This window comes from Bubalus kerabau, chromosome 6, assembly GCF_029407905.1.
Source record: "Bubalus kerabau isolate K-KA32 ecotype Philippines breed swamp buffalo chromosome 6, PCC_UOA_SB_1v2, whole genome shotgun sequence".
Classification (NCBI taxonomy): domain Eukaryota; kingdom Metazoa; phylum Chordata; class Mammalia; order Artiodactyla; family Bovidae; genus Bubalus; species Bubalus kerabau.
This window is the reverse complement of record NC_073629.1, coordinates 92622320-92649626: the sequence shown is the minus strand read 5'-3', so window position 1 is coordinate 92649626 and position 27307 is coordinate 92622320. Positions and strand designations below refer to the sequence as shown.

Genomic DNA, 27307 nt, shown 5'->3' with positions numbered 1-27307 from the left:
TGGCATCGTGGTTGACTTTCTCCAGAGTAAGTGATCCAAGAGAGAATAACCAAGATGGAAACCACAGTATCTTTTATCATCTTATCTTGGAAGTGACATACCATTGCTTCTGTTATATTCTGTTGATCACACAGACCAACCTGGGTACAGCTTGGGAGACAACTACACGTGGGTTATGAATACCAAGAGGTGAGGATCACTGGGGCTGTCTTGTAGACTGGCTATCACAGCATGTGTTTCTTTAAATTTAACCTCGATATATTCTTCTTCCTGGATCTGCAGATTTATGTTCATTTGTAGAAGTTTTACAGTGGTTATCTCTTCAAAGCACCTCCTTTTCATTGTCTGTTTCTTCATTCTGGGATTCTACAATTAGAAATAGGTTAGAGCTTTTATTTTCCATGTTCTTTAGCTCATATGTCTCCTTGTCTCTCATAAAATTGTGGGCAATTTCTTCAGAGATATATGTTTAAGTCACTAATTCTCTTTTCAGTTGACTCTAATTTGCTGTCTCACCCATTCATTGAGTACTTTCTTCCTGAAACCATTTTTTTATTTTTGCAAGCTTTCTTTCTCCCCCAAATCTGTCTCTTTTAAATGCTATTTGTACACACTTGTGATTGTGCCTTTTTATTTCTGCAAACATATAGTGTATAGTTCTTCTGTAGTCATCTGACTATTCTAATATTTGTTGTCCTTAGGGTTTAACTCTATTGTTTATTGTTTCTGTTGACTCTCCTGGTGTTTGCCTTTCCCTGTGCTTGTTGATTTTTCTTTTTTTGGGGGGGGCTGTGCTATGAGGCTTGTAGGATCTTAGTTCCCCAGCCAGGGATTGAGCATAGGCCCTCAGCAACAAAAGCACAGAGGCCTAACCATTGAACTGCCAGAGAATTTCTTGTTTGTTGATTTTTAATTGTGAGCTCCTTATTTTCTTTCAATATGTGGGAATTCTGTGAGGCTAAACTGGAAACATTTCTCTGTAGAGGGGATTAGCTTCTTTTTTTGTTTGTGCCAGTAGTCAAGAACCACTTCTGACCTGAAATGCTTTAGTGCACCACTCAAGGATCCTAGCTCAGAATCAGAGTCTCAGCATTAGCTCTCTCATTTCACCACTGACCCAAAGCGAAGTATTTCAGTAGTGTTGCTATTAGTTGGCCATTAGGATAACCCTATGCCTTTAGCCTCCGCTTATTTTTTTTGAGATGATTTTTATCCAGAATCAAATTGTATTGCAGTGAAAGTGTAGCTTTAGTCCACTATAAAGCCTCAGATCCTAAAGATCATAAGTGGTTGTTATCAAAGGATTTTTGAATTCTTATTTGCAGTTTAGAAATACCTGTCTCTGCCATAGGGGAAGAGTGTTTGAGGAAAGCAAACCTGGAGGCAGAAAGCCCAGTTAGGAAGCTACTAAAACATCTAGATGAGAAATTAGGGTGGCCTGGAAGGAGTTGTAATCATGAGGATGGAGAAATGTGGTTGGAATCAAGAGACATAAATGCATTAAAATCCAGCGAACCTAGAAGTTGACTGGATGTTGGGGAATGAAGAGTGAAGGCTGAGGCCCAGATCTCTGATACAGACAAATAGGTGTGTGGCAGCACTACTCATTAGGATAGGAAACAGCGTGTTTGGAGGTAGGGGGATGGTAAGTTCAATTTTGGACTCACTGTGTTTGACATATTGTAGGACATCCAAGAGGAAATATCCAACAGAATGTTGGATATATAAGGCTAGAGCTAAGGAGGAACTATAAATATATACTTGAGAGTCACCATCAGCATGTAGTGAGAAAGCAAGGCAATTGCCCGGGAAGAGTATGTAGGAAAAGCAAAGAGCCAAATCCCACATCCAGAAGCACACCAACAGGCAAGAGGCTTGTGGGAGATGGGAAAGGTGTGACCGGGGAAACAGGAGAGAATGTTGCTGTGGAAAGAGAAAGAGTGGTTCTGAGAGGGGATTCGTCAGCACTGTCCATCATTGTCAGAGGCCGAAGAAACGAATTCTAAGAGTGCATGTTGGATTTTGCAAAGTAAGGTCATTAATGATTTTGCTAAGGACAGTTTCAAAGGCATGGTTAAGGGCAGAGGCTTGAGTGAAGAGGAGGTAAGGAAATGAACTGTGAAAATAGACAACTCTTTCAAGAAGTTTGGTATTGAAAGAGAGAGGTGGCAATATCAGAAAGGAATGTGGGATTGAAAAAAGTTCTAATTTTAAAAATAGAGAAGCCAACCTGTTGAGCAACAGGTTCGTAGGGAGGCCTTAATCAGGGAGAATGGACCAGACTTTGCAGGAATTGACTGTGGAAATGAGAATGCCAAGATGCCTCTCATAGCCTCTTTACTGGTGCTTGCTTTCTGCCTTCACATACACTTAAATCTTCTCCTTTAATTGTCTGCCATCTTTTCCAGATACCTTGTTTCTCTTCTTCTTTATATAGTCAGATTCCTTTCAATATGATTAATAATCGCAACTCCCATTTCTGGCTCTTCCACTCTTTCGTTCCATGCTGGCTTCACCCACAACCACTATTCTTCTCTCTCGGGACACAAGTGATTTCATCCTATCCAAATCCAATAGTCTTGTCTCAGTTCTCATCTTCCCAGAACCATGAATTTGAGACCATTGATTACTCTCTTTTCTGTTAACATAAATGACACTGAACTTGTTGGTAATTCTTTATCTATTTTATCAATGTTTATTTTCTTCAAGTCCTTATCTGAGTTTGTAATTACTTATTTGGTTATTTACTTTGTTGTTTTTATTTACAGTGACTCTATGCCAGCAGGACCATGCTGTATATTTTATTCACCAGTGTGTTTTAAGCATTAATGTGGCATATGCTCAGGATATATTCATCAAATGAATGAAAATAACAAAGTCAAACAAGGTTTTCTCCATGGTATTTCTAGCTTTCTGTATTCCTGTTTCTTGCCTCTCTCTGTTTCTTCCATCTTTGTTCCCTGTCCTCTCAGAGGGGACTGTTCCATAAAGCTCGGAGACCTCAGTCTTTGGCTCTGCTTTAGAGCACTTAGCCAGAGAGGCTGTTCACTTCTTCAGCTTAACTGAGGCCTTAATTCAGACAACTCCTGGATATGCATCTCCTGTCCTGATCCATTTCTGAATCTTAGATTTTTAGAATTACTGTTCCAATTTACATTACTACCGTTTCCAATAACATCTTGTTTTCATTTGCTGTATAGAATGGATTGTTTTCTATTGGCTTATTGGCACTCTGCCCTTTTTGTGTGAATTTTTATGTTCTTTGTCTGTTGAGATCTTATAATTTTTGTTGTCTGTATTTGAACTTTGTAAATGTCAATGTCATAAACTTTCAAATCCATTTAGCTACCTCAATTTATAAACAAGGAAATTCAGACTCAGACAGATGAAGTGACTTATCCAGGGCCACATAGTGGGTTAGCACCGGAGATGTAATGAGAACCCAGGTCTCTTGGGGCAGTGTTCTTTCTTGGTTAGCAGACTGCCATTGTGCCCTGAATCCCAGCCATATGTGCCTTTATTTTATTGGACTATCTCTATGGGTTCTGCCATCTGCTCAAGCTCACCTCTTTTAAATCAGAATTTAGTGCCTTTTCTTGTGTACGTCATATGGGAGTTTTCTCCTAGTATTTTCATTTTAGTCAGTGTTTGCTCTGACATAAACTGTCTAGGACCAAATGTCCAATAGGCAGTTAGAGATGGAGAACTGAAACTCAGATGAGAGATATTTAGACGAAAAATCTGTATTTGGAATACATTTGCCTGGAGGCATTTGCTTAAAATCATTTAAGTGGATGAATTCTTTGAGTAAAAGAAAAGATTAAAGGGCTGAAGGATTGAAATGAGAATATCCTTGGAAGGAAAGTGGAAGAGGAAGAGGAGCTGCTGAAGAAGTGGATGGAGTGTAATTAGAGGAAGAGAACCAGGGCCATGCAGTGACATGTGGACTAAGGAGGAGAGTGTTTTAAGAGACAGGGAAAGTGAGTGGCCTCACGGTTCTCAAGTGGTCTGGGAAGTTGAGGGCTAGCTGGGTAAAAGCCTTTGGATCTGCCTCTTAATGGGGCCTCTGTGACTTGAATACCTTTATTATAAAGGAAACCAGTGGGCAGGGGCTGTCAGTAAATGGCTGGTAAGGCAGTGTAGTTAGGCCTTGCACCCAGCCTACAAGGCGAGCGTGCTCTACTTCTGCAATACTATAGATATAAATAATCTGGGAAAGGTTTTAAGTCAATCATATTGATCTGATTTTCATTTATAATTGATTAACAACAAAAAACCCTATACTTACAAAATGCTTTCCCCACTATGACTTCCCTGGAGGAGGAAATGGCAACCCACTCCAGTATTCTTGCCTGGAGAATCCCATGGACAGAGGAGCCTGGCAGGCTATGATCCATGGGGTCACAAAGAGTTGGACACGACTGAGTGACTAACACACTATGACTTCATTTGATCTATATAACAATTCTGTAAAGTAAATATTATTATTTTCTCATTTTACAAATGAGAACACTGAGGCTTAGAGAGTTTAATGTAACTTGCCCCAGTTCAGGAAACAAAATAAACTACAAAGCTAAGAGGGACTTAGGCCATGTCTTGCCACCTCCTGAAACCCAAAGATGCACCTTGGGCAGGCTCAAGGTGCTTGAGCTGGGTACCTTGGACCTTTAAGGCCCAGATGAAACATAATCTTCTTTGTGAAGCAAAAGTGTTTGTTGAGTAAGTGAATGAGTTAGTGAGTGAATGAATGACTAGGTATGTGATTTGACTTGCCCAAGTTCACAGGGTAACTTAGTGGCAAGGTACTTTCCAGCGGCCTTCCTTTCTCAGGTTGTTCTATAGATTCACACTGTTTTAGCAATCCTGAACTACTGAGAAGCTCCTGTATTCATTATCTGTGAATAGTGCCATACAAACTGCCACAAAATTGTTGTTGCTATTGTTGTTCAGTTGCCAAGTTGTGTCCAACTCTGTGAACCATGAACTGTAGCACTCCAGGCTTCCCTGTCCTTCACTATCTCCCGGAGTCTGCTCAAATTCAAGTCCATTGTGTTGATGATGCCATCCAACCATCGCATCCTCTGTCACCCCCTTTCTCCTCCTGCCCTCAATCTTTCTCAGCATCAGGGTCTTTCCCAGTGAGTCAGCTGTTAGCATCAGGTGGCCAAAGTATCAGAGCTTCAGCTTCAGCATCAGTCCTTCCAGTGAATATTCAGGGTTGATTTCCTTTAGGATTGACTAGTTTGATCTTGCTGTCCAAGGGACTCTCAAGAGTCTTTCCCAGCACCACTATTCAAAAGCCAGAAAATTAATGGTTTAAACATTAGATTTATTATCTTACATTTCTGTATGTTAGACCTTTAGTACAGGTCTCAGCTAAAATCACGGTGTCAGTAGGGCTGCAATCCTCCTGGAGACTCTAGGGAAGAAACGGTTTCATTGCCTTTTCCAGTTTCTAGAAGCCACCTGCTTTCTGTGGCTTGTGATTCCCTTCCTCCATCTCCAAAGCTGGCAATGGTGGGTTGGATTTTTCTCACACCTCGTCTCTCTGACCCACTCTTCTGCCTCTAAGAACTTATGTGATTAGATTGGCCCCACCTAGGTAATCCAGACTCATCTCCTCATTTTGGGGTCCTTGACTTTAATCACGCCTTTTTCCTTGTAAGGCAACATATTCACAGGTTCTGAGGTTTAGGGCATGGATATCTTTGGGAACATCATTTTGCCTATCACAGTGCTCCAATTACACTGTGCTCATTCAGCTTCTCTGCTCTTGTTCACTCCACTGCTTGTCAAGACTTAGGACAAGAATTGCCTCTTGCATGGTATTCCCTGGCCCATTTGCCAGCCAGATTGACTTCTCTGTCCTTTTGACTCTCCTTTGGGTTCCCGTTTCAACACTGTCTGAGAACCTGTGACACTTTGCTGCATTTGTTTTTGTTTAGATGTCTTCTCCTGTGCTTAGACCTCTGTGGAGCTCCTTGAATAAAGGGCTATGTCTTGTTCAACATTCTATCCCAAGTTCTAGCACAGGGTCTGGTACTTACTAAGTATTTGATAATGTTTGTTAAATGAGCAAAAGACCACTTCCTGCAGGGAGTTTTTCTTAACAATGTGCTGGGATGCAGAAACCCCATACTCTTCAACCCAGGGGACTTGACCTAGATCATAAGACCAGCCAGTGGCACTGCTTGCTTTAAAACATAAACTTCATGGAGCAAATAATGACTTTTTGCAGATCATTAACTTCCTTGATGTAGCTACTGACCAACTTGTGACCTTGGGAAAAGGTCATGGAGCCTCATTTTTTCATCTGAATCAGGAGGAGGTAGGACTATATGATCACTGGAGGCAACAGTATAGGTTTAATACTTGAGCTCTGGAGCCAGACTGCCTACATTTGAAACTTGGCCTTGCTGCTTATTTGCTGTGTCCTGTGCAAGTTCCTTAACCTCTTAGTTCCTCAGGTTCTTTACCTGTCAAACAGGGTATCATCATAGCACCTACCTCATAGGGTTGTTCTGAGAGTTCATTGACTTAAGTGTAGAGTGTTCAGTGCAGTGGCTAACTGTCATTATTCTTATCACAAAATTCATTTTCTGATCTAAAGTTTCACTTTGCCTTGTGTTTTACAGAAGGCGGTTCCTTAGGCCTCCTCTCTTCTCTTTTCCTGCCCCAGACTGAATGCCTTCCCTGCTGACACTCTTCCCTTTGTCACCCTGTTGCTGGCAAATCTCGCACCCCCCATTCTCCTTAGACCTGCCCTGCTTGGAGTGTTTCCCTGGTGTTGTGAGAGCCTTCTGACCAGGCTGGGTGGGGCTGCAGTGGGGGACACTGTGGAGTATACTGCCCTCTGCAGGCCAGGAGCAGTGATCACTTGTCCTGGCCTGAGAGCCCAAGTTTTCTGCCATTTGGCCACCTCTCAGGACCTGTGCTCTTCTGATTTGGGAATATCAAGAAGGTGAACAACATTATCTCAACAGAGCTTTATTTAACACTCCCTATATGCCAGTCCCTAATGACAGAGGAGGACAGGGTGTTGGGTTAAGTGTGCAGACTCTTGGGTCAGGTGGCTGTGCTCAGATTCTGGCTTCCACGCTTACTAGCTGTGTGGCCAGGGCAGGTTGCTTTGCTGAGCTTCAGTTTCTCACTTGTAAAAAGAGATATAACAATAGTATTTAACTCATTTTTTAGTTATTAAAAAAATGAGATAATTCCTATAAAATTTGGAGTAGTAAGCAGGAAGCATTCTTAGCAGTGGGTAAGAATTAGAACCTTTTCATTCAGTACTTTAGAGTATAGTTCCATTATTTTGTTTGCAATTGTGTGATTTTCCCAATCAACTGCATCCATATTCAGATGTTACTACAAAGCCAATTTGAAAGCCAAATGTAAACTTTTTTTTTTTTTAATATAACTGATTCAGTTCAGCAAACATTTCTTGAATGATTTGTGGTAGGCACTGTGCTGGGAGCTGGGAATGTATCTTGGAGTAAGGAGTAAGGTGTGGGGTTCTGCCCCCAAGATGTTTACATCAAGCTTAGAGGAAAAAATGAGCATTTAACCTTTCTAGGCAGAGGAAACTGTGAGCTAAGGTACAGAAATGTAAGAAGGCCAGACAGCCTGACCCCAAACAAGGGCATGCAAACTGTTCTATATGACTAGAACTTTGTCCCTGGGGGGGGCAAGATGTAGGAAGTTTGAGACTGAGGAGAGTGAGGAAAGAGAGAGACATGGTAAGAGATATGGCCAAAGAGGTTCCAGGTCATTGAGGGCTTGAATCTATACTGAGAAATTAATTTGAAGACAGAGGAGAAAGCCATTGAAGGACTTCCAGTAAGGGAATGATGTGATCAAATTGTGTTTTTAAAAGGTTAATTTAACTTTAATATGGAGGATGAATTGGAGAAAGCCAGTTTGGGGACAAAGATTGGTTAGTAAGTCATTGCAGTAGACTGGTGAAGAGGTGATGAGGACCTGAATCAGGGCAGCACTGAGACTAAAGCGGGAAGTGAGCAAAAGGAAAAGTTATAAGAAATGTTAAGGAGATAAAACGATGGGTGAGTAGCACTGCCATGAAATACAGGAGGAGGGACTGAGGGGGAAGTGATGAGTACCACTTTCCATTTTAGAAATGCTGAGCTAGAGGTGGCTTGCAAAATAAACAAGTGGAGCTGTCCAGCAGGGGCTGGATACATGGGTCTTGAGCTCAGTGAGAGCCTTTGGAAGTCATCTGCTTGCAGATGGTAGTTGGGCCCCAGAAGCGGGTAAGATTACTCAGGAAAAACAGTTGAAGAAAGAAGAGAAGAGGCCAAGGACAATGCCCCAGCTAGGCTGCACTGGTAATTAAAGGTTTGGCAAGGCACATACCAGCAGAAGAGATGGAGAAGGAAGAGGAGAACCATTAACAGGTGGTACCTCAAAAAGCGGTGGAAGAGAATATTTCAGAAGCGAGAAGGCAGCAGTGCCAGATGCCACAGAGTGATAAAGTAACATCACGATAAAAAGGTCCAGTGGACAAGTAGAAGCACTCTCTTTTTGAAGGACTTCTGCATCTTCATTTCTCAAGGAGAAAGCTGGATCAACAGTGCCTTTCTTGGAAAGAGAAAAGGATAAGGTGGGGAACACATGAAGGGAAAGATCTCTATTCCAAAGAAACTCAAATGCACCTATAGTATACCATTTACCAGCTTTTTTAGGATTCCTTACAGGTTGAGCCAGCCCATGAGATTTCGAGTTGAACTGCATAGATACACACAGTCCCACTACTTAGAAGAGACCCTTGTAAATAATTTCTTTATAAAATTTTTTAGACTCTTTCTCTGCATGTGAGCAAATATATGTATTTATATGTGTATGTGTGTGTATACAAATGTAATTTTAAAAATAAATATTGACTTATACTATGCAGGCTCTTCTGAGAACCTGAATAAAGTAATCATCTTTCCATGTTACTACATATAGAGCTATTGCAGTCTTTAGTGGCTGCAAAGTATTCATTGTTCAATCGCTCAGTCATGTCTGACTCTTGGCGACCCCATGGACTGCAGCACACCAGGCCTCCCTGTCCATCACCATCTCCTGGAGCTTGCTCAAACACATGTCCATTGAGTCGATGATGCCATCTAACCATCTTGTTCTCTGTCGTCCCCTTCTCCTCCTGCCTTCAGTCTTTCCCAGCATCAGGGTCTTTTTTACTGAGTCAGCTCTTCCCATCAGGTGGCCAAAGTATTGGAGCGTCAGCATCAGTCCTTCCAAAGAATATTCAGGATTGATTCCCTTTAGGATTGACTGATTTGATCTCTTTGCAGTCCAAGAGACTCATAAGTCTTCTCCAACACAACAGTTCAAAAGCATCAATTCTTTAGCACTCAGCCTTCTTTATGGTCTAACTCTCACATCCATACATGACTACTGGAAGAAACCATAGCTTTGACTATACAGACCTTTGTTGGCAAAGTAATGTCTCTGCTTCTTAATATGCTGTCAAGGTTTGCCATAGCTTTTCCTCCAAGCATCAAGGGTCTTTTAATTTCATGGCTGCAGTCACCGTCTACAGTGATTTTGGAACCCAAGAAAATAAAGTCTCACTGTTTCCATTGTTTCCCCATCTATTTGCCATGAAGTGATGGGACTGGATGCCATGATCTTAGTTTTTTTGAATGTTGAGTTTTAAGCCAGGCTTTTAACTCTTCTCTTTCACCTTCATCAAGAGGCTGTTCACTTTCTGACATAAGGACAGTGCTGTATGCATATCTGAGGCTATTAATATTTCTCCTGGCAATCTTGATTCCAGCTTGTGCTTTATGCAGCCTGGAATTTCTCATGATGTAACTCTGCATGTAAGTTAAATAAGCAGGTTGACAATATATAGCCTTGATGTACTCCTTTCATTTAACAAATTGGACCCTTAATGGTGAGCTTGTAGTTTGTTTTTAGCTTATTGCTGCTGTACACGGTACTGTAATGAATATCTTTATACATGAATCTAATTTGCACACATTGACAGGGTTGTGTGTAGGTTAAATTTCAGAGTCTGTTCTCACTCAACTGTATCTACAGCACCAGGCAGTTAGTAGGTGCTCAATATAAGTATTAAAATGCCCTGGGGCTTCCCTGAAAGCTCAGTAATAAAGAATCTGCCTGCCAATGCAGGATCATTCCCCCTGTTCAATCCCCAATTTGGGAAGATTCCACATAATGTGGAACAACTGAGCCCATGTGCCACAACTATTGAGGCTGTGCTCTAGAGCCTGGGAGCCGCAACTACTGAGCCCACTTCCTGCGATTACTGAAGTCTGTGCACCATAGCTCGAGAGTAGCCCCTGCTTGCCGCAACCAGAGAAAAGCCCACACAGCAATGAAGACCCAGCACAGCCAAAAATAAATAAAATTATAAAATGCTCTGAATTTAGGTCTTTGAGGTCCTGCAGTGTCTCATTTATCTTGGTATTTTTAGCATCCACAACAGTGACCAACAGCACAAAAAATTGTTTTCTGAATGAATAATCTCAAGGATATGGAGAACTCTACCCAGAAAAGAAAAGTGTTGAGTACTGACTTCAACTTTTAAATGCCATGTGTTTCAGAAGCACTTCACTAAGCATCGCCAGTTAGGAAGCACCTTGAGCCATTTCTAACGAGGGCTCCGCATTCCTCCCCTTCCCCTTCCTCTGTGTATTGAGTGTTGATGTACTTCTTTCCCTGGGCAGTAGAAAGACTAGGTAAAAATTCTTGACAGATAATTGGGTAGAGAGTGACAGATAATTGGGTAGAGAAAAGTTAAAGACTCTTGTCTTCCTTTAAAAGTTACATTTTGTTCTCACCTCCAGGATGCTACTCACAGAACCTTTAAAGCAGGGACGGTTTCTCATTCAGCCCCACACGACTAGTGTAGTTCCTCATAGAAGAGTAGGCCTTCAGTCGACATGTGGGAAGTAAATAAATCAAGCGAGTGTTGAACTATGCAGTTCACGTGATCTGAGAAATTTTCTAAATGTTTTGACCATCTTCTCAAATTTGAATTCTCCATTTTCTTCTGTTCATTGATGCCTCTTTTATTGTATATTAAATTTTGTGTACAATAGGATTTGTTCCCGAGCTTCGTTTCTTTAATTCGTAGATCTATCCATCTATTTTTTGGTGCCAGTCCATATAATTTTAGTGGCTTTATAATATGTTCTAGTATCTTATAAGTCTTATTATACCTCAGAATTCCTCTTTTTCAAAATAGTATTTTATGCTCTTACTTGTTTTTCTAAAGTAAGTCTAAAATTCTGAAACTATTATACAGCATTGTTAATCAGCTATCAGTTCAGTTCAGTCGCTCAGTCGTGTCCAACTCTTTGCGACCCCATGAACCACAGCACGCTAGGCCTCCCTGTCCATCACCAACTGCCAGAGTCTGCCCAAACCCATGTCCACTGAGTCGGTGATGCCATCCAACCATCTCATCCTCTGTCGTCTACTTCTCCTCCTGCCCTCAATCTTTCCCAGCATCAGGGTCTTTTTAAATGTCAGCTCTTCACATCAGGTGGCCAAAGTATTGGAGTTTCAGCTTCAACATCGGTCTTTCCAATGAACACCCAAGACTGATCTCCTTTAGGATGGACTGGTTGGATCTCCTTGCAGTCCAAGGGACTCGCAAGAGTCTTCTCCAACACCACAGTTCAAAAGCATCAATTCTTCTGCGTTTAGCTTTCTTTATAGTCCAACTCTCACATCCATACATGACTACTAGAAAAACTTTAGCTTTGACTATACAGACCTTTGTTGGCAAAGTAATGTCTCTGCTTTTCAATATGCTGCCTAGGTTGGTCATAACTTTCCTTCCAAGGAGTAAGCGTCTTTTAATTTCATGGCTGCAGTCACCATCTGCAGTGATTTTGAGCCCAAAAAAATAAAGTCAGCCACTGTTTCCACTGTTTTCCCATCTATTTCCCATGAAGTGATGGGACCAGATGCCATGATCTTAGTTTTCTGAATGTTGAGCTTTAAGCCAACTTTTTCACTCTTCTCTTTCACTTTCATCAAGAGGCTTTTTAGTTCCTCTTCACTTTCTGCCGTAAGGGTGGTGTCATCTGCATATCTGAGGTTATTGATATTTCTCCCAGAAATCTTGATTCCAGCTTGTGCTTCCTCCAGCCCAGCATTTCTCATGATGTACTCTGTATATAAATTAAATAAGCAGGGTGACAATATACAGCCTTGACGAACTCCTTTTCCTATTTGGAACCAGTCTGTTGTTCCATGTCCAGTTCTAACTGTTGCTTCCTGACCTGCATACAGTTTTCTCAAGAGGCCTACCACTCAGATATAAAATAAAAAATTAATAAAATGAGTGTAAAGCTATTTGGATGTATTCTAATAAAAGCAGCCTACTGAGATTTTTTATCATAGTTACATTAAAACTACAAATTAATTTTTATATTGACATCTCTGTACTAGTCTCCCCATCATATAATATGATATATGTTGCTCTTTCATTCAGGTTTTCTGTTGTATATTTTAGTAAAGGCATATGTATTTCTTCATACGGGTTTCTCATTCCTCAACATTTACCATACACCCATTCTCCTGACCCCCACTTCCTGCCGCTGTGTTTTCTACTGGAGATACAAGGATGAATGTGTCACAGCTCATGCCCTCAAGGAGCTCACTTTGGTGGCAAGAGAGATAACTGATCAGATAATTACAACTAATTATAAAAGTTATTGTGATGAACAGAAGCACAAGATGCTAAGGAATCACAGAGGAGAGTTACCAACCAAGATTGGGGGTTATTAAGACTTCAAGGATGAGAGGACTCCTGACCTAGAGGCAGAATAGAAGTTAACCAGATGAAGAAAGAAGAAAGCATACTCTAGGCAGACAAAATGCTCTTTGGAGTATATGTTCAAAAGAGGTGAGAAAATTATTGAAGTGTCTTAGGAACTGCAGTAGCTAGAATATCACATGACAGGGGCTGATAGCTAGAAACAAAACTGGGAGGGAGACGGGAGGGTGGCGGATTGTGAAGGTCCTTGTGTGACAAGAGAGAAGAGTTTGGGTATGGGATTGAAAGATTTAAATGGGGGAGTGTAATGGTCAGATTGTTTTAGAAAAAATATCCCTGAAAGAGAAAATAATAAAGTTAAATAAAGGTCACTCTGGCTGCAGTGTGGAAGATGGCATTCAGGGTTCCAAACTTCAGCTGACAGGCCAGCAGGCTGCTGGAGTCATCTGGAGGCAACATGCCCTGAGGTAAGGGCCGTGGTGATGGAGGTGGCGTTTAGGAGTGGTTCCAGAGCTACGAAGGAGACAGGCACATACACAAACAGCAAGTGCGGGCACATGCAGCGCCCTCTTGTTAATATGCTGCTAAGTGGTTTATGGTTTTCACTAGTTTAAGCGTGATTTCCCCCCTATACTGCAGATGGTGACTGCAGCCATGAAATTAAAAGACGCTTACTCCTTGGAAGGAAAGTTATGACCAACCTAGGCAGCATATTCAAAAGCAGAGACATTATTTTGCCAACAAAGGTCCGTCTAGTCTTTGGCTAGTCTAGTCTAGGCTATGGTTTTTCCTGTGGTCATGTATGGATGTGAGAGTTGGACTGTGAAGAAGGCTGAGCGCCAAAGAATTGGAGCTTTTGAACTGTGGTGTTGGATAAGACTCTTGAGAGTCCCTTGGACTGCAAGGAGATCCAACCAGTCCATTCTGAAGGAGATCAGCCCTGGGATTTCTTTGGAAGGAATGATGCTAAAGTTGAAACTCCAGTATTTTGGCCACCTCATGCGAAGAGTTGACTCACTGGAAAAGACTCTGATGCTGGGAGGGATTGGGGGCAGGAGGAGAAGGGGACAACAGAGGATGAGATGGCTGGGTGGCATCACTGACTCAATGGACGTGAGTCTGAGTGAACTCCGGGAGTTGGTGATGGACAGGGAGGCCTGGCGTGCTGCGATTCATGGGGTCGCAAAGAGTTGGACACGACTGAGCGACTGAACTGAACTGAACTGATATTCTGTTTATGGCTAACATAAAAAAGCTATTGGTTTTTTTAAAAAATACACTTACCTTGTTATTCTTAGACTTTTTAATTCTAAGTATTTACTTGATTTTTTTGGCTTTTCTATGTGTTTACTTCTATCTAAATATTTTTGCTATGGTATTTTTCGACCTTTTCCCTTTTTTTCCATTTTTATTATGAAAATCTCAGTCACAAAAATAAAGACAATAATACAGACCCACATAGGCCTTTCACCTATATTTGATTCATTCAGTTCAGTTCAGTCGCTCAGTCGTGTCCGACTCTTTGCGACCCCATGAATCGCAGCACGCCAGGCCTCCCTGTCCATCACCAACTCCTGGAGTTCACTCAAACTCACGTCCATCGAGTCGGTGATGCCACCCAGCCATCTCATCCTCTGTCGTCCCCTTCTCCTCCTGCCCCCAAGCCCTCCCAGCATCAGAGTCTTTTCCAATGAGTCAACTCTTCGCATGAGGTGGCCAAAGTACTGGAGTTTCAGCTTTAGCATCATTCCTTCCAAAGAACACCTACTATTAAAATTTGGTCCTATTCACTTTATCTTTCCCTTTCCTGTGTTTTTGTACTGTTACTGAAGTATTCTAAAGCAAAATCTCAGACCTTTGGTCATTTTAGTTCATACTTCATTCAGTATGCATCTCTAAAAAAATATGTTTTCTTACATAGCCACAATGCTATTATCATACTTAACAAAATCAACAGTAGTTCCTTGGCATAATTTAATAACCAGTGTATATGCATATTCCTTGTTTATCTCCAAGTGTATTTTGATTGGCTTATTCCATTCAGGATTTGGATTGCACATCACATTTGATAGTTTGAACTCAAAAACTCTTTTAATCTTTATCAATCCATAACCTTACTCCCTTTTATAAAAAAATGTCATTGACAGTTGAAGAAACCAGGTCTGTTGTCCTGCAGAATGCCTCACATTCTGGATTTGTCTCTTGTGCTAGAATTTAACTTACTCCTCTGGCTCGCGTATTTTGTATTAACTGGAGGTTAGCTTTGAATGATGAGTTAGTTGGGTTGTGGTTCATTTTTTCCTCAGAAAGAGAGTGCAAGACTACTTTGTAGGTAGGTCTGTGAAGTGCTGCCTCCGTCTGATAATCCCACTCAGGGACGCTGAGGTTGATCAATGGAGGTGATGACAGCCCATCCTTCCACTGTAAATTTCCCCATCAATTTTTCATTGACTGAGTTCACCCACTATTGATTGTCACCTGAATAAATTATTTCGTTGTGGGCCACAAAAAATTTTTTAAATACTGTCAATTTTACCATATTCATTAGCTGAATAAAGAACATTTTATCAATAACTGGGACTGTTTGGTTGTCCTAAAATATAACATGTACTAAAAAGACAAGATAAATGCTTAATTCATTTTCTTTCATTGCAAGTTTTGGATTAAGGAGTTGGTACCTTCGCTGTTCTGTTTTAAGTATCTATTGATCATGCTTCTGTTTTATGACTCATTGCATTAGCTGACCCAGTGGTTCTTCCCTAGTGATTATCTCATTAGCTCAGCCTTTGAGAAAGAGGTCTTCATTTGCACAAGAGCCTCTACATCCTTAGGTATGTGAATGACTTGCTAAGTGCCACACATCAGTCCTTCCAGTCCTATACTTCTCAGAAGACAGAACAATGTTTCCTTTGGTTTCTGTTCTCTTGTTCCAGGTCATACTGTGAACAAGATGCGTCAACACTCAGATTCAGAAGTGGCTTGTCTTGCCAGAGAAGTTTACACTGAGTGGAGAACTTTCATAGAAAAACATGTCAATAGACCTTCCATAGAAGTCCGAAGTGATGCCAAAACTGAGACATTTAGGAAAAATGCCCAGAAATTACTCTCAGAAGCCTTGGAATTAGAGGTAATGTCTTGGTTGGAATGTGATTATTAGGTATTCTTGGTTAAATGACCTTCACATTTTCACAATGAACTTTCATTCTCTTTAGGACCATAACTATTCTAATTTTATTTTTTAAAGATTCTGGATTTGTAAACATTCTGGGAGACAGTATTATGTAAGGAGTGCAGGCATTGGAACTAGCAAGACATGGATTAAAACACTGGCTTAAGTATGTACTGGTTGTGACACCTTAGGCAAGTCTCTTAACATTTCAAAGACTTTATTTTTTAATCTGTAAAATGAAGATTATAATTCCTACTACCTAAAATTTTTGGAAAGATTAAATGAACTATATGTACAAAAGAATAGTATAGTGCCTGTTGGTTAGAAGTCACTTCATGAATGTTGGTTCTTTCTGATTTTTGAAATCCTTTCCGTAACAAATACCATATGATACCATTTATATATGGAACCTAAAATATGACACAAATGAACTTATTTATAAAACAGAAACACCCACAGAAATAGAAAACAGACTTACGATTACCAAAGGGGAAAGAAATTAGGAGACGGATAAATTAGGAGTTTGGGATTAGCAGATACAAACCACTGTGTACAAAATAGATAAACAACAAGGACCTACTGTATACCACAGAGAACTGAATTCAATATCCTATAATAAACAGTAATGGAAAAGAATATATATATACACACACACACACACGCACATATACATATATATAATTGAATCACTTTGCTGTATTCCAGAAACTGGCACAACACTATAAATCAACTATACCTCAATAAAAATAAATAAATAAGTAAAATTCTTTCCCACTGAAGCAAAAGTTCTGAGATGGACTCTTCTGGAATATCAATGGCACAATAAATAACTGTTTTTTGAAAAGACTCTACTACATTTTTTGTCAGCATTCTACCTTTAGTTCTAATGCTTATAATCAGTTGACTAGACATAATCTCTATCATCTTTGGGACCAGCAGTTAGATGGTGTTAGTGGTTTGAGGTACAAATGCTGGAAGAGAAATTTTTGTTCATTAGCAATAATATTAATCATCATCATCAAATGAATCTTACATTCAATTAGTATTCTGGGAAAATCGGACATATAACATTGATATTTTTTCCTCCTCTCAGGGTACCCCTAATAAAGTATCCTTAAAGAATGATTTAATAATATTAACAAAAAAGAAGCCATTCAGAAGTTCGATTTAAATACTAGACTAGATCTGTCACTATATTCTCTAAAAAAATATTTTAACCTTTCTGTCTCAATTATGCATCCACAAAAGAAAGGCAAATGGATTTGTGTATATTATTTACTTTATTTAAAAATAAAATTTTGAGTTTTTAATACAAACGTGATAGAAAATGGAAAAATATAGAAAAGAAAAATAAAGACACCATTGAACCTACTATCCAGACATAATCTTGTTAACATTTTGGTGCATTTCCTGTTGGTAAATTATTATAGCTTTTTCAAAGAATTGTGGTCAAGTTATGATTATCCCAGGTTTATTAAGAGTCTGTTATGTTATGTGCCAGCTGTTCCGTAAAGTATTTTTACTGATTATTTAAATGACATTGCACAAAATTGACAATTGTTTATTTTTATGTTATATTTAATCTTGATCAGTATCAGTATCATCTTGTATATAGTTTTCTATTATTTTTATCTATCTCTACTTTTTGTGTTTTTAACTTTTACTGTCTATTTGATGGTTCAGTGAATTAATATACTGTAAGTTTGTTTAACTTTTCCTAAAGAAGCATTAATATGAACATTAAGCCCTTGGAAGAGAGAAAAAAATACGAAGATCGTAAGTCTAATTTTCCAGAGTCATTGATTAGCCAACAAGACTTGATATTTGATATTTTAAGAGAAGTTTATTTTTCAAATAAACCAAAATTATTGCAGAAACATAGAGTGTGGATATATAATATATAGTTAATGTGGTGGTAAATACCAGTTCCCTATGGTATCTTTTTAAGTAAATGATAATAACGAAGCTATGCTTATAAGAATTAATGAGCAGTTTGCCTGCTATATTAAACTCCATAATAATTATCCTTTTAGTTTATCCATTAATTATCCTTTAAATGGCACATCAAGTGGTAAGCACTCAAGTGTTACAAAGCAAAGTTAAAAAAGTGATACATTTGTTAGTGCTTTCCAATATAATTAGAAAAAATATCAGATTAAGCATAGTTGAATGGTTTTGCTCCCAAAGAGTAAATTTTAAAAACTAGAAGCGTGCATCTTACTGTCTTCCTTGGCCAAAAAAAGTCAATCTCTTTTCCTTGCATAAACAGCACTTTATAGTATTTTTATATATAGTTTGATACATCAGAAAAGATAAATACAAACACTTTTTAAAGTTAACTCTTAACACCCATCATCATCTGAAACATTTTCATGTTAGGGTAAATCAATGAACCATCTAATCCAGTATCTGGTCTTTGACAATAGATAATGTTGAGTGCATTCATATCAGACATCAGATCTCCATAAATGTATTTTATTAGGCAGTAGTAAACCATTGGGTAAGTTATTGGCCCAGTGACTTAAAAGCTTTTGCAATTTGATTTTAGCATGTGTTTTTTTTTTCAAATCTACTTATTACGTTTTTATAGAAAGTAATGTTTCCATGATATTTGTTTTGGTCTAAGTAGTGAAAGCCACAGATGAAGAATATATACACACAGCCCCAACGTGCATCTCTCTATTACTCTACAGATCTTGCTTTCCAGATTTGTGGATTGTTTCCTTGTTCTTGGAATAATGGAATAGATGAATAAAAACTCCATTGTTGAGACCCACGCTCCATTCCCCTTTACTTTCTCCCTTCTAGATCTTCTTTGTTCTTCCCTGCATTTTAGATCTTTCCTCATATGAAGGTCCCCTGTGGTGTCATTCTCTTACTTCCCCTTCCTCATTATCCACTCCCCTTCCTACCTCACGGCCTGTGATCATTTTCCTATTATGCCATTAAAAAAAATAAATCTGATTCTCAAAGTGAGCCTGTTATCGTTAAGAGTTATGAAGCACTGGCTGGTTGGCCCAGTTGGTTGTCAGATGGTGCTAATGAGACCCAGGTCAGGCGTACATCCCCATATGGGACTGTTAGTTTTTTCTTTGCTTAATGGCCTCAGACTGCACCTCTGGTTTTGACCAGCTCTTTAATAAATGTATTCAAATGGTCAAAAAGGAGAGTGGGTATATATGTACAAGTTCAATCATGCTATTGGAAAACTCATACAAAGTTTCCTTTAGTGGATATTCAATTCCCCAAGTGTTTAGTTCTGCTACTACTGGTGCCAGCAGAGAATGTGAACGTAGATTAGCTGCAGTCCTTATCCTAAGAAAGTTTACTGTCTCCTGACTAAGAGCCTGCAAATAATACGAGACAAGATGAAATCTGTCTGAAATAGTGGTACTAGAAAGAGGTGTAAACACACAAAAGACAGAACAGTGAAATCTGATGGGGAAATCTGGGAAAAGTCCATGGAAAAGACAGCAGTTGAACTAGCCTTAGAATGGTTGGAATTTGCTCACTAGAAAATACATATAAAATAGAAACATATTTCATCTGCTATATATAGGATTTTACTGAAAGAGCAGAAAAGGAGGGAGGTATACATGGGGAAAGAGGAAATTCATTTAACAAATATTTACTGAGCACTTAATATGTGCCAGTACCTATGCTAGGCATGGGGAATTTAGAAATGGATCTAGCATGGTATCAGCCCTGGAGGCACTCACAATCTTCTGAGGGAAATAGGCAAATAGAAGTTATAATACAGTGTGGGAAGTTCTGCACTTCAGATAAACACACTAAGAAGAGTTTCTTCCCTTGCTGTTAAAAAGCTTACAGTCATGGCAGACATCACTAATTGATTATGGCCCCATTTCTTCTGAGTCCAAAATCCTTGACATAAGACAGTTCGGGGTGGATGTGTTTTATATCTTCTCCCAGTTTGTCCATGATTGGACAACTCAATAACACACATTCAACCCATAGGTACAAATATATAAGGAAGGCAAATCAGATTTTCTGTCTCTAGGAAACTGACCTAGGAAATACCAAGAAACAACAACGGAAGTTTTGAAACAGAAGGAATCTTGGAGGCGTTTCAAGGAAGCAGAAGCTATGGATAGAGAGATGTACAGCAGGAGGAGAAAATAAGGCAGTTAGAACTGATAGTAAGGTAAATGAAAAGGAGCAAAAATACGTGAAAAAGAGATCAGGCAGATCATGAGAGACACAGAGAAAGGATTTGGTCCATAAATAAATCTCCCTAGGTTCCTTACAGCATTCTTATTCCCATTCATACGTGTGTCCCATGGCAAAATCCCTTTTTCTCAAGGTCTTAGTAAGACTCTGGTCCTTTCACCTGAAGTTGTTACTGTTGTTCAGTCGCTAAGTCGTGTTTGACTCTTTGCAGTCCCATGAACTACAGCACGCCAGGCTTCTCTGTCCTTCACTGTCTCCCTGAGTTTGCTCAAATTCATGTCCATCAGGTCAGTGATGCCATCCAACCATCTCATCCTCTGTTGTCCCCTTCTCCTTGCCTTCAGTCTTTCCCAGCATCAGGGTCTTTTCCAGTGAGTCAGCTGTTTGCATCAGGTGACCTAAGTATTGGAGCTTCAGCTTCAATGCTTCACCCAAAGGGGCTTACCTAAATTACCAGGTTAGGACCCACTGGGAAAGACTCTTAGCTTGGGTAGGTTTGGAATGTCCAAAGGTGTTATAAGAGGCATTTTTCACTTTGTGCAGTGAACACATTATACACAAGGATACATGATGAATCACTTTCCTTTATGGTTTACATTTTAATATTACAAATGTTTTTCTTCATGTCTTCATTCTGACTGGGCTTCATTTAACAAGAGGCATCCATGAGAATTGTTAGCTGCTTGCTTCTCCTTCCCATCACATCGCTGGGATAGCACCGGTCCTCCTGCCCCATGGTTTTCTGTGTACGTACCTCTCCTTTCTAGGGTGTGACTTAAGGGTAGGGTCTCAGGTCTCTTCTGCTTGGGTGTCTCAAATATCTAAATCAGACCACACTCAGTAGTAACTCAATAGCTATTTGTTGAATGAAGTATGATTAAGTATTCAGTTCTGTGAATTTCAAGGTACTCTCAGGTTCTTTTTATATATATATATATACATACATACATATACATATACACACACTATAATTTAATGGAATGGCCATGATTTATTTTTGCAAAGGAACACATACCCTTCTTCCCCGAACAACCACTCCCCTCAAAACGAAGGAAAAAAACAGACTTTTTTCTTGCCTGTTGTATTAAGTGAATCTCTAAACAGTCAGTAACCATCCTCACACTGGGATGAGGAACCCCACATTGGAGTGAGGAGCCTCTCTTGCAAATGTTGCTGGATAAATGCTGGGCAGACAGCCAGCCACCCTTACCACCTTGTGAAGTAGTCTGGTTCGGGGGCTGCCTCAGGCTGGGGGCTAGTTCATTGCCCACCCAGGAGGCCATGAACACTCGAGGAATCTGGGTTTTAGAGAGCTGTGGCGCCAAGCCAACTCACTCCAGCACCATCCTTGGAGATGATCAGCCAGTCATCAGGACCACAGACCTCCCTGAACGTCTTTCGTCTGTTACATCTAAGCAGACATCTGGGCCTGGATATTCATCTTCTCTCTCTCTGTCTCTCAGTCCTATTCTGCTCCCCTGCTTGGGTCTCATTTCTTCCGGGATTCTTCATTCATTTTGGTCTGTTGGTCTCTCTTTTTTGTTAGGACACTTTTTATCAAATGTCAGGTAATCCTTTTTTAATTTTAGTGCATTTTTTCCTTAACTTGTCCTTTTTAAAGTATAAGTACAGTACATATATGTACAGCTCACTGAATTTATCACCAAGCAAATGGCCACGTCACCTGGCCTGATCCTACTCTTTATCCAGGTCTCACGTCAAGCGCTCACTCTTTCCTGGGCCGGGTCCCTTTGCTGTATCTCAGTGCCCTAGAACTTGCTTCTGTTCCCTGTCCCAGCACTCGCTACACTGCCAGGGCCTGCTCCTGTCTGTCTCCAGCTGGCCCGTGCTCTCTGTGAAGTCAAGAACTGTACTGACATTGTTCACGGCTCTTTTCTCAGCCCAAGCACATAGTAAGTGCTGAGTAAGTATCTGAATATATGGTTGGGTAGGAGGGAAAGAGTGAAGGAAAAAAAAGCTAATGAGAGAGAAATTTGTTTCCTGTTTTCAAGGAATTCATTCTCAGGGAAGACAACACCATTCTGTTGTGAAAATGACTACGGGGAGCTCAGGACATTATGGCAGCCCTGAGAAGAACTTGTAGTCCTTTAAACTAGGATTAGCTTTTTTGCTTTTTGTATTTTAGCTACACATACAAATAGGAATGCGTTTCCTGGGACATTGTGTCTTGCTGAGAGAGCAAGTACCTGTGCAGAGGTGTAGAGGTATGTGAAAGCAACTGAGCATACTCAGGCTAGGCTGGAGTCAGGACCAGGGAGGCAAAGAGTGAGCGATGAGCCTGGAAAGGAAGGAGTGAGGGGGTCCCTGACCAGCAGCCCAGTCTGGCCTAGATCTGGAGCATGTGGAAAAAGTCCCAGACTTGTCCTTCTTTGATCAGGCCTGTGACTTCAGGAGGGCTTGGACCTGAGCTGCACACCCCAGCATAGCCACAGATCCTGTCCTCTCGACCCTTTTCTGCTTAGCTGACCCTGTTGGGGTCTCTCCAAACTCACATGGTCCCTCAGGAGGCTATGGGGGCAGTGAGTATGGTAAAAGAGAAGAAACATGAGTGTTCGAGTCAGAGTCCCAACTTCTCTTAATAGTTGTAAAATCTGGAGCATTTCTTTACCTTTGAACCTGTTTCCTCATCTGTAAAATGAGATAATAGGAGTTGTTAAATGTTAAATGTGAAAAGTGATTTATAAACTGCTTAACACACATTTAGGATCCAGACCCAGTGTTTAAAAATGCTATAAGGGGTTAAAAAGCACTTTCAAACAAACAAACAAAAAGTATAAACTCTTACACTGATTTATTATCCTTGGTCTTCGTTTCCTGGTTGGTAAAGTACAGGGCCCAGAGCCCAGAACCCATTGCTTGGTTCAAGCCAGTTTCCTGTTATAATGGCAAATATTACCACCCGGCAGGGGTTGTGAATGAGGTCCCTGTCACAAAGCACATGGCCTTGTTCCTTAATTGCCAGGGTGGAATTAATTTGCTCTTCCTGTTTCTCTTGTGACAGGAAGTAGATGTCCTTGAATTTCAGTTGATTAATGGAGGCCTCTGAGCAAAGTGCTCCAGCCTCTCTTGCTTTTAATCTTTATGCAATGCAAGGCCCTAATTTGATAATTTTTCTGTTTTTTTAGATGGATCACCTACTGGTTGAAAATATTGAACGGGAAACGTTTCATCTCTGCTCCCGCCTCATTAGTGGGCCATACCGGCGGACGGTGAGAGCCCTGGTCTTCACATTAAAGCACCGAGCTGAAATCCGGGAGCAGGTGAAGAGCGGCCTGCTGCCAGTCGGCACGTTTGTACAGACCCACAAAAAGTGACCTGAGGGTGGTTCCAGCACTGGGCTGGGCAGAAAGGAAAGTGGGCCTCTCTCTGCCATTCAAAGACTCTTTTGAGTTTGGGCGATGGTTGGTGCTGGCTGTGCTAAATTCCCCATGGTGCCATTCCTTCAGACAGAGGATGCAGAGCCCTGGAGGCAGGCCTGCAGGAAATGCCGCATTAGCTGGAGTGCGCTGGGGCTGCCCAACAGGACGAGTGCTCGCTGCCACTAGGAAGCGCAGCACGGTTGCCATCACCCAACGCAGTGAAAGGGTGACGGATTTCACTGTGCGTGTGCCAAGGACACCTCTAAACTTCCCCCGTGTCAGGCGGATGAAGTTACTGCTTTATTTCACCACCCTGCAGGTAACTGAAACTCAATTACCGCTGCTGCTCACTCGGTTCCATCCCCCCGAGTTTAGATAGCGCCAGTGCCTCTCAGAACTCCCCCGTCTGTTCTCTTTGCGCTGCCCCAGGGGTGAGCCTGCTGGAGCCCGCCAGCTACCCCTTCTTTGCAGAACTGACTTATCTGAACGTTTCAGCTCTCCCTGGAAGACCTTCCACGCGCTGGTCTCCAGAGCCCCCATGCTGGGGTTTCTAATGAGGAGCTGGCCTGAAGCATGCCCACTCCTTGGAGTTTATTTGAATATGCTCGCTGCCTCGGTTTAGGGCTCTGTAGAAGATACCTAATGGAATTGCTCTTGAAATGAATTACTGTAAGAGAAAAATTATATACATATGTTTTTTAAAACAAAATACCTGTATATAGGCTTGCTTAAACAATTATGGAACTGATACTTGCTTTTTTTAAAAAAATAATAAACTGTGGCTTTTTTCCCCTAAAACCAAAGGTATGGATTTTTCATTGAAAAGTGTTTTGAGGTGAGAAAAGAGTATAGTTGGTGAAAATAAAGAATGATTAGGCAGGAATTTAGGGAGATAGAATGAGACCCCAAAAAGACTTTTTAGGTTAGTGGAGACTGGAGCATGTTTGTAATCTGAAAAGAAGGAGCCAGTAGAAAGGAAGAAGTTTGGGGAATTCCCTGGTGGTCCAGTGGTTAGGACTCTCTGCTTCCATTGCAGGGGTTCCATATTCCCTGGTCAGGGAACTATAAGGTCCTGCTAGCCTTGGGGCTTGGGCCAAAAAAAGAGATTTAAAATTCAGAAAAGGAAGAGATAGATTAAAAAAGCAAGGACACCATCTTGCTCTCATTTTCTCTCTCATACACAGTTTTTTTCTGATATTCTTGATAGTAAGTTGTGTACATCGAAGATCTTTATCACAGATGACCAGTAAACAATAAACTATGCGGAACCTCAAAAATATTCAAGAAAATGAAGAATAAAGCAACAATACAATGCCATTTTCACCAGTAAAACTGGAAAACATTTAAAATTAAAATGCCAACTTCTGTTGAGGATGTGGAGAAATGGTCCCTTTTTACACTGATGGTGGGAATATGAATGACCACATCCCTCTTGGAAAATAATCTGCCAATATTTACTCATATTTAAGACACGTGTGTACACTGACCCAGCAGAGAAGTTTCCTAAAGAAACATATAATCCTTGAAGGACATTGTGTGCAGCTTTATTGTGGGAGGAGGAAGACTGACAGTGAGCAGTCAGTCATTGAAAAGAAAGTATGACTTCTGCATCCATTGACCTGAAGGATTGACCAAGATGTATTATTAAGTGCGGGGGCAGGGGCATGGGGGCGAGAATTTACAGAGAAATGTCTTTAATAACAATTCAGTTTTATAAAAAGGAAGCAAAAGAATCCTATATATGAATATATGTCTCTGTACAGGATTATATGAGCAGTGTATGAAAGGGTATGTATCAGACTATTTCCACTGGCTGCCTTAGGGAGGAGAGGGGAGCCAGAAGATGGCATGAAAGGAAATAGGAGATGGGGAAGAAAAAAGTCTGTAGCAAAACGAAATATGCCAATGTAATGATGTTGAATGTATTTGTATGATTTTATATGTACTTGTGTTTATATTTTTGCTGTTATAGTGGATTAAGCTTATCAGAGATTTGTTTATTTTAGAAACTTTTTTGTTTGTTTGTTTTTTAAAGCAAGGACAGAAAGAAAGGGCCTAACATTGTCTACCTTCTAAGTGCTAGATCCTTTTCCTAAGATAATTTATTAGCATTTACATTGATCTTTATACAGTTTAAAAAAGCCTGTTGATTCATCTCATCTATTTTATTACTAAGTTTTGTTTCAGTTTTTTACATTTCTTCTTTTATTTGGCAGCCACAGAGCACCCATTCCATGGTGCCTGTGGATACCTAGCAGGAGCTACAGATGAGACCCTGAGGCTTACCATGCAGAAGTATCTTGTTCAGTTTCCCACTGCTAGTAACTCTGGGAGATTGAATAATAATTGCTCAGCACTGTGCTGGACATTTTTTAAAATACCCAATTAAAGATGAGAAAAGTAAGGCTCACAGTAGTTTCATAACTTACTTAAGGTCACATGGATAGTGAATAGCAGATCTAAGCCTCAAAACTCAGGTGATTTGCCTATATATAGCTTCCCTGGTTGATTTCATCCACGCTTATGGTTTCAAGCATCTTTTACATGCTGATGGCAATTCCAGTTTGTATCTTCAGCCCATCCCTGTCTCCCAAGTGTCAACCCCTAGATTTCCAGGATCAAGTGTGAAGGGTCTTTTGAGCATCAAGTAAAGGTATTTGGACTGATGCCATGCAGGAACTGGTTAGTATTTTGGATAAGTGGCTGTGTAGAAGAAAAGCTGGAGCAGGGAGAGAGACCGGAAGTAGCAAGCTTCATTTATAAACAGCCAAAGGGTTCTGCTAACTTAGGAGCCCAGAGTAAGTTGAAGACAAATCGCTCTATGGCTGAAAGGCTTTGGTGGTGATAGTTGGAAAGTAAAATGATTGCAGAGATGTGCTTTGGAGATTTGGAAAGCAGGCTGTGTTATTTGTGGCTGTTTTCTCCTTGATGCATGTGCAGAATTTCCATGAACACTAATGGAGCTATTCTGAGTGCTTGCCGAAGGGAAGCTTGCCGACATCCATCCAAGCTTGCCCACCCACTAAGAAGCACCTCTGAGCTCCAGCCTCTTAAAAATGAAAGGGTCAGGTTGTGAAATGGGGTGAGAGAAGTTCCTGGGACCTCTGAGTTGCCCGTAAGTCTAGGCATGAATATGTCTTCTGAGTGTGTTCAGTTGCTGGAGAAAATTCGGGTGAGTAAATACTCTTAGAATCTGCTCCAGCAGCTTACTGATCGTTTTCTTGTGGTTGTTAAATTGGAGGTCCTGGTCTTTGGAGTAGGGAGCTTGTTTGTTCATTCACTCAATAAACAAATGTTGCCCACCTCCTCTGTTCCAGGGACTAGTCTGGCACTGGGGAAACTGCAGTAATAAAGATACAGTTTCTACTTTTCAGGAATTCTTAGTCTGGTGGAGAGACAAACACATAGGAAAATAATTACAGTATAGCATATTAAGTGCTTACTGTAGATATTTATTTACAATGTTGAGGAAGTGGAGAAAGTGGTGATTAACACCATTCTAACGCAAAGAGTCAGACATGACTGAGCGACTGAACTGAACCAAACTGAACTGAAGAGAAAGGAAGTCTTCACACAGAGTTCTTAGCAGAGGGGTCAGTATGTGCACAAAAGCACAGAGGTATAAAGTGCATGGCTTATTTCAGTAAAGGCAAATAAAATGGGTGGTAGATGCTTAAGGGTCTTAGGAATGGAGAGAAATTGGGCAAAAAAAAGTCGATAGGGCCCTGGAGGCCTTGTGAAGGAGTTTGGACTTTGGCCTTCAGATCATGGGAAGGCATGAGAAGTTTCTGA

At 40.5% G+C, this 27307-nt stretch overlaps 1 protein-coding gene across 7 annotated transcripts in view; it reads left to right on the top strand.

Moving 5' to 3' along the window:
- The window catches only part of TCEANC2 (transcription elongation factor A N-terminal and central domain containing 2), a 45882-nt gene extending 21564 nt beyond the window's left edge, over positions 1–24318 (top strand). For all 7 annotated transcript variants that reach the window (XM_055585809.1, XM_055585803.1, XM_055585805.1 and 4 more), the window contains exons 4-5: positions 15709–15902; positions 23282–24318. In XM_055585809.1, coding sequence (XP_055441784.1) covers positions 15709–15902; positions 23282–23470 — 383 coding nt within the window. In that variant the 3' untranslated portion in view covers positions 23471–24318. The remainder of the gene's footprint in view (positions 1–15708; positions 15903–23281) is intronic.
- The last annotated feature ends 2989 nt before the right edge of the window (positions 24319–27307 follow it).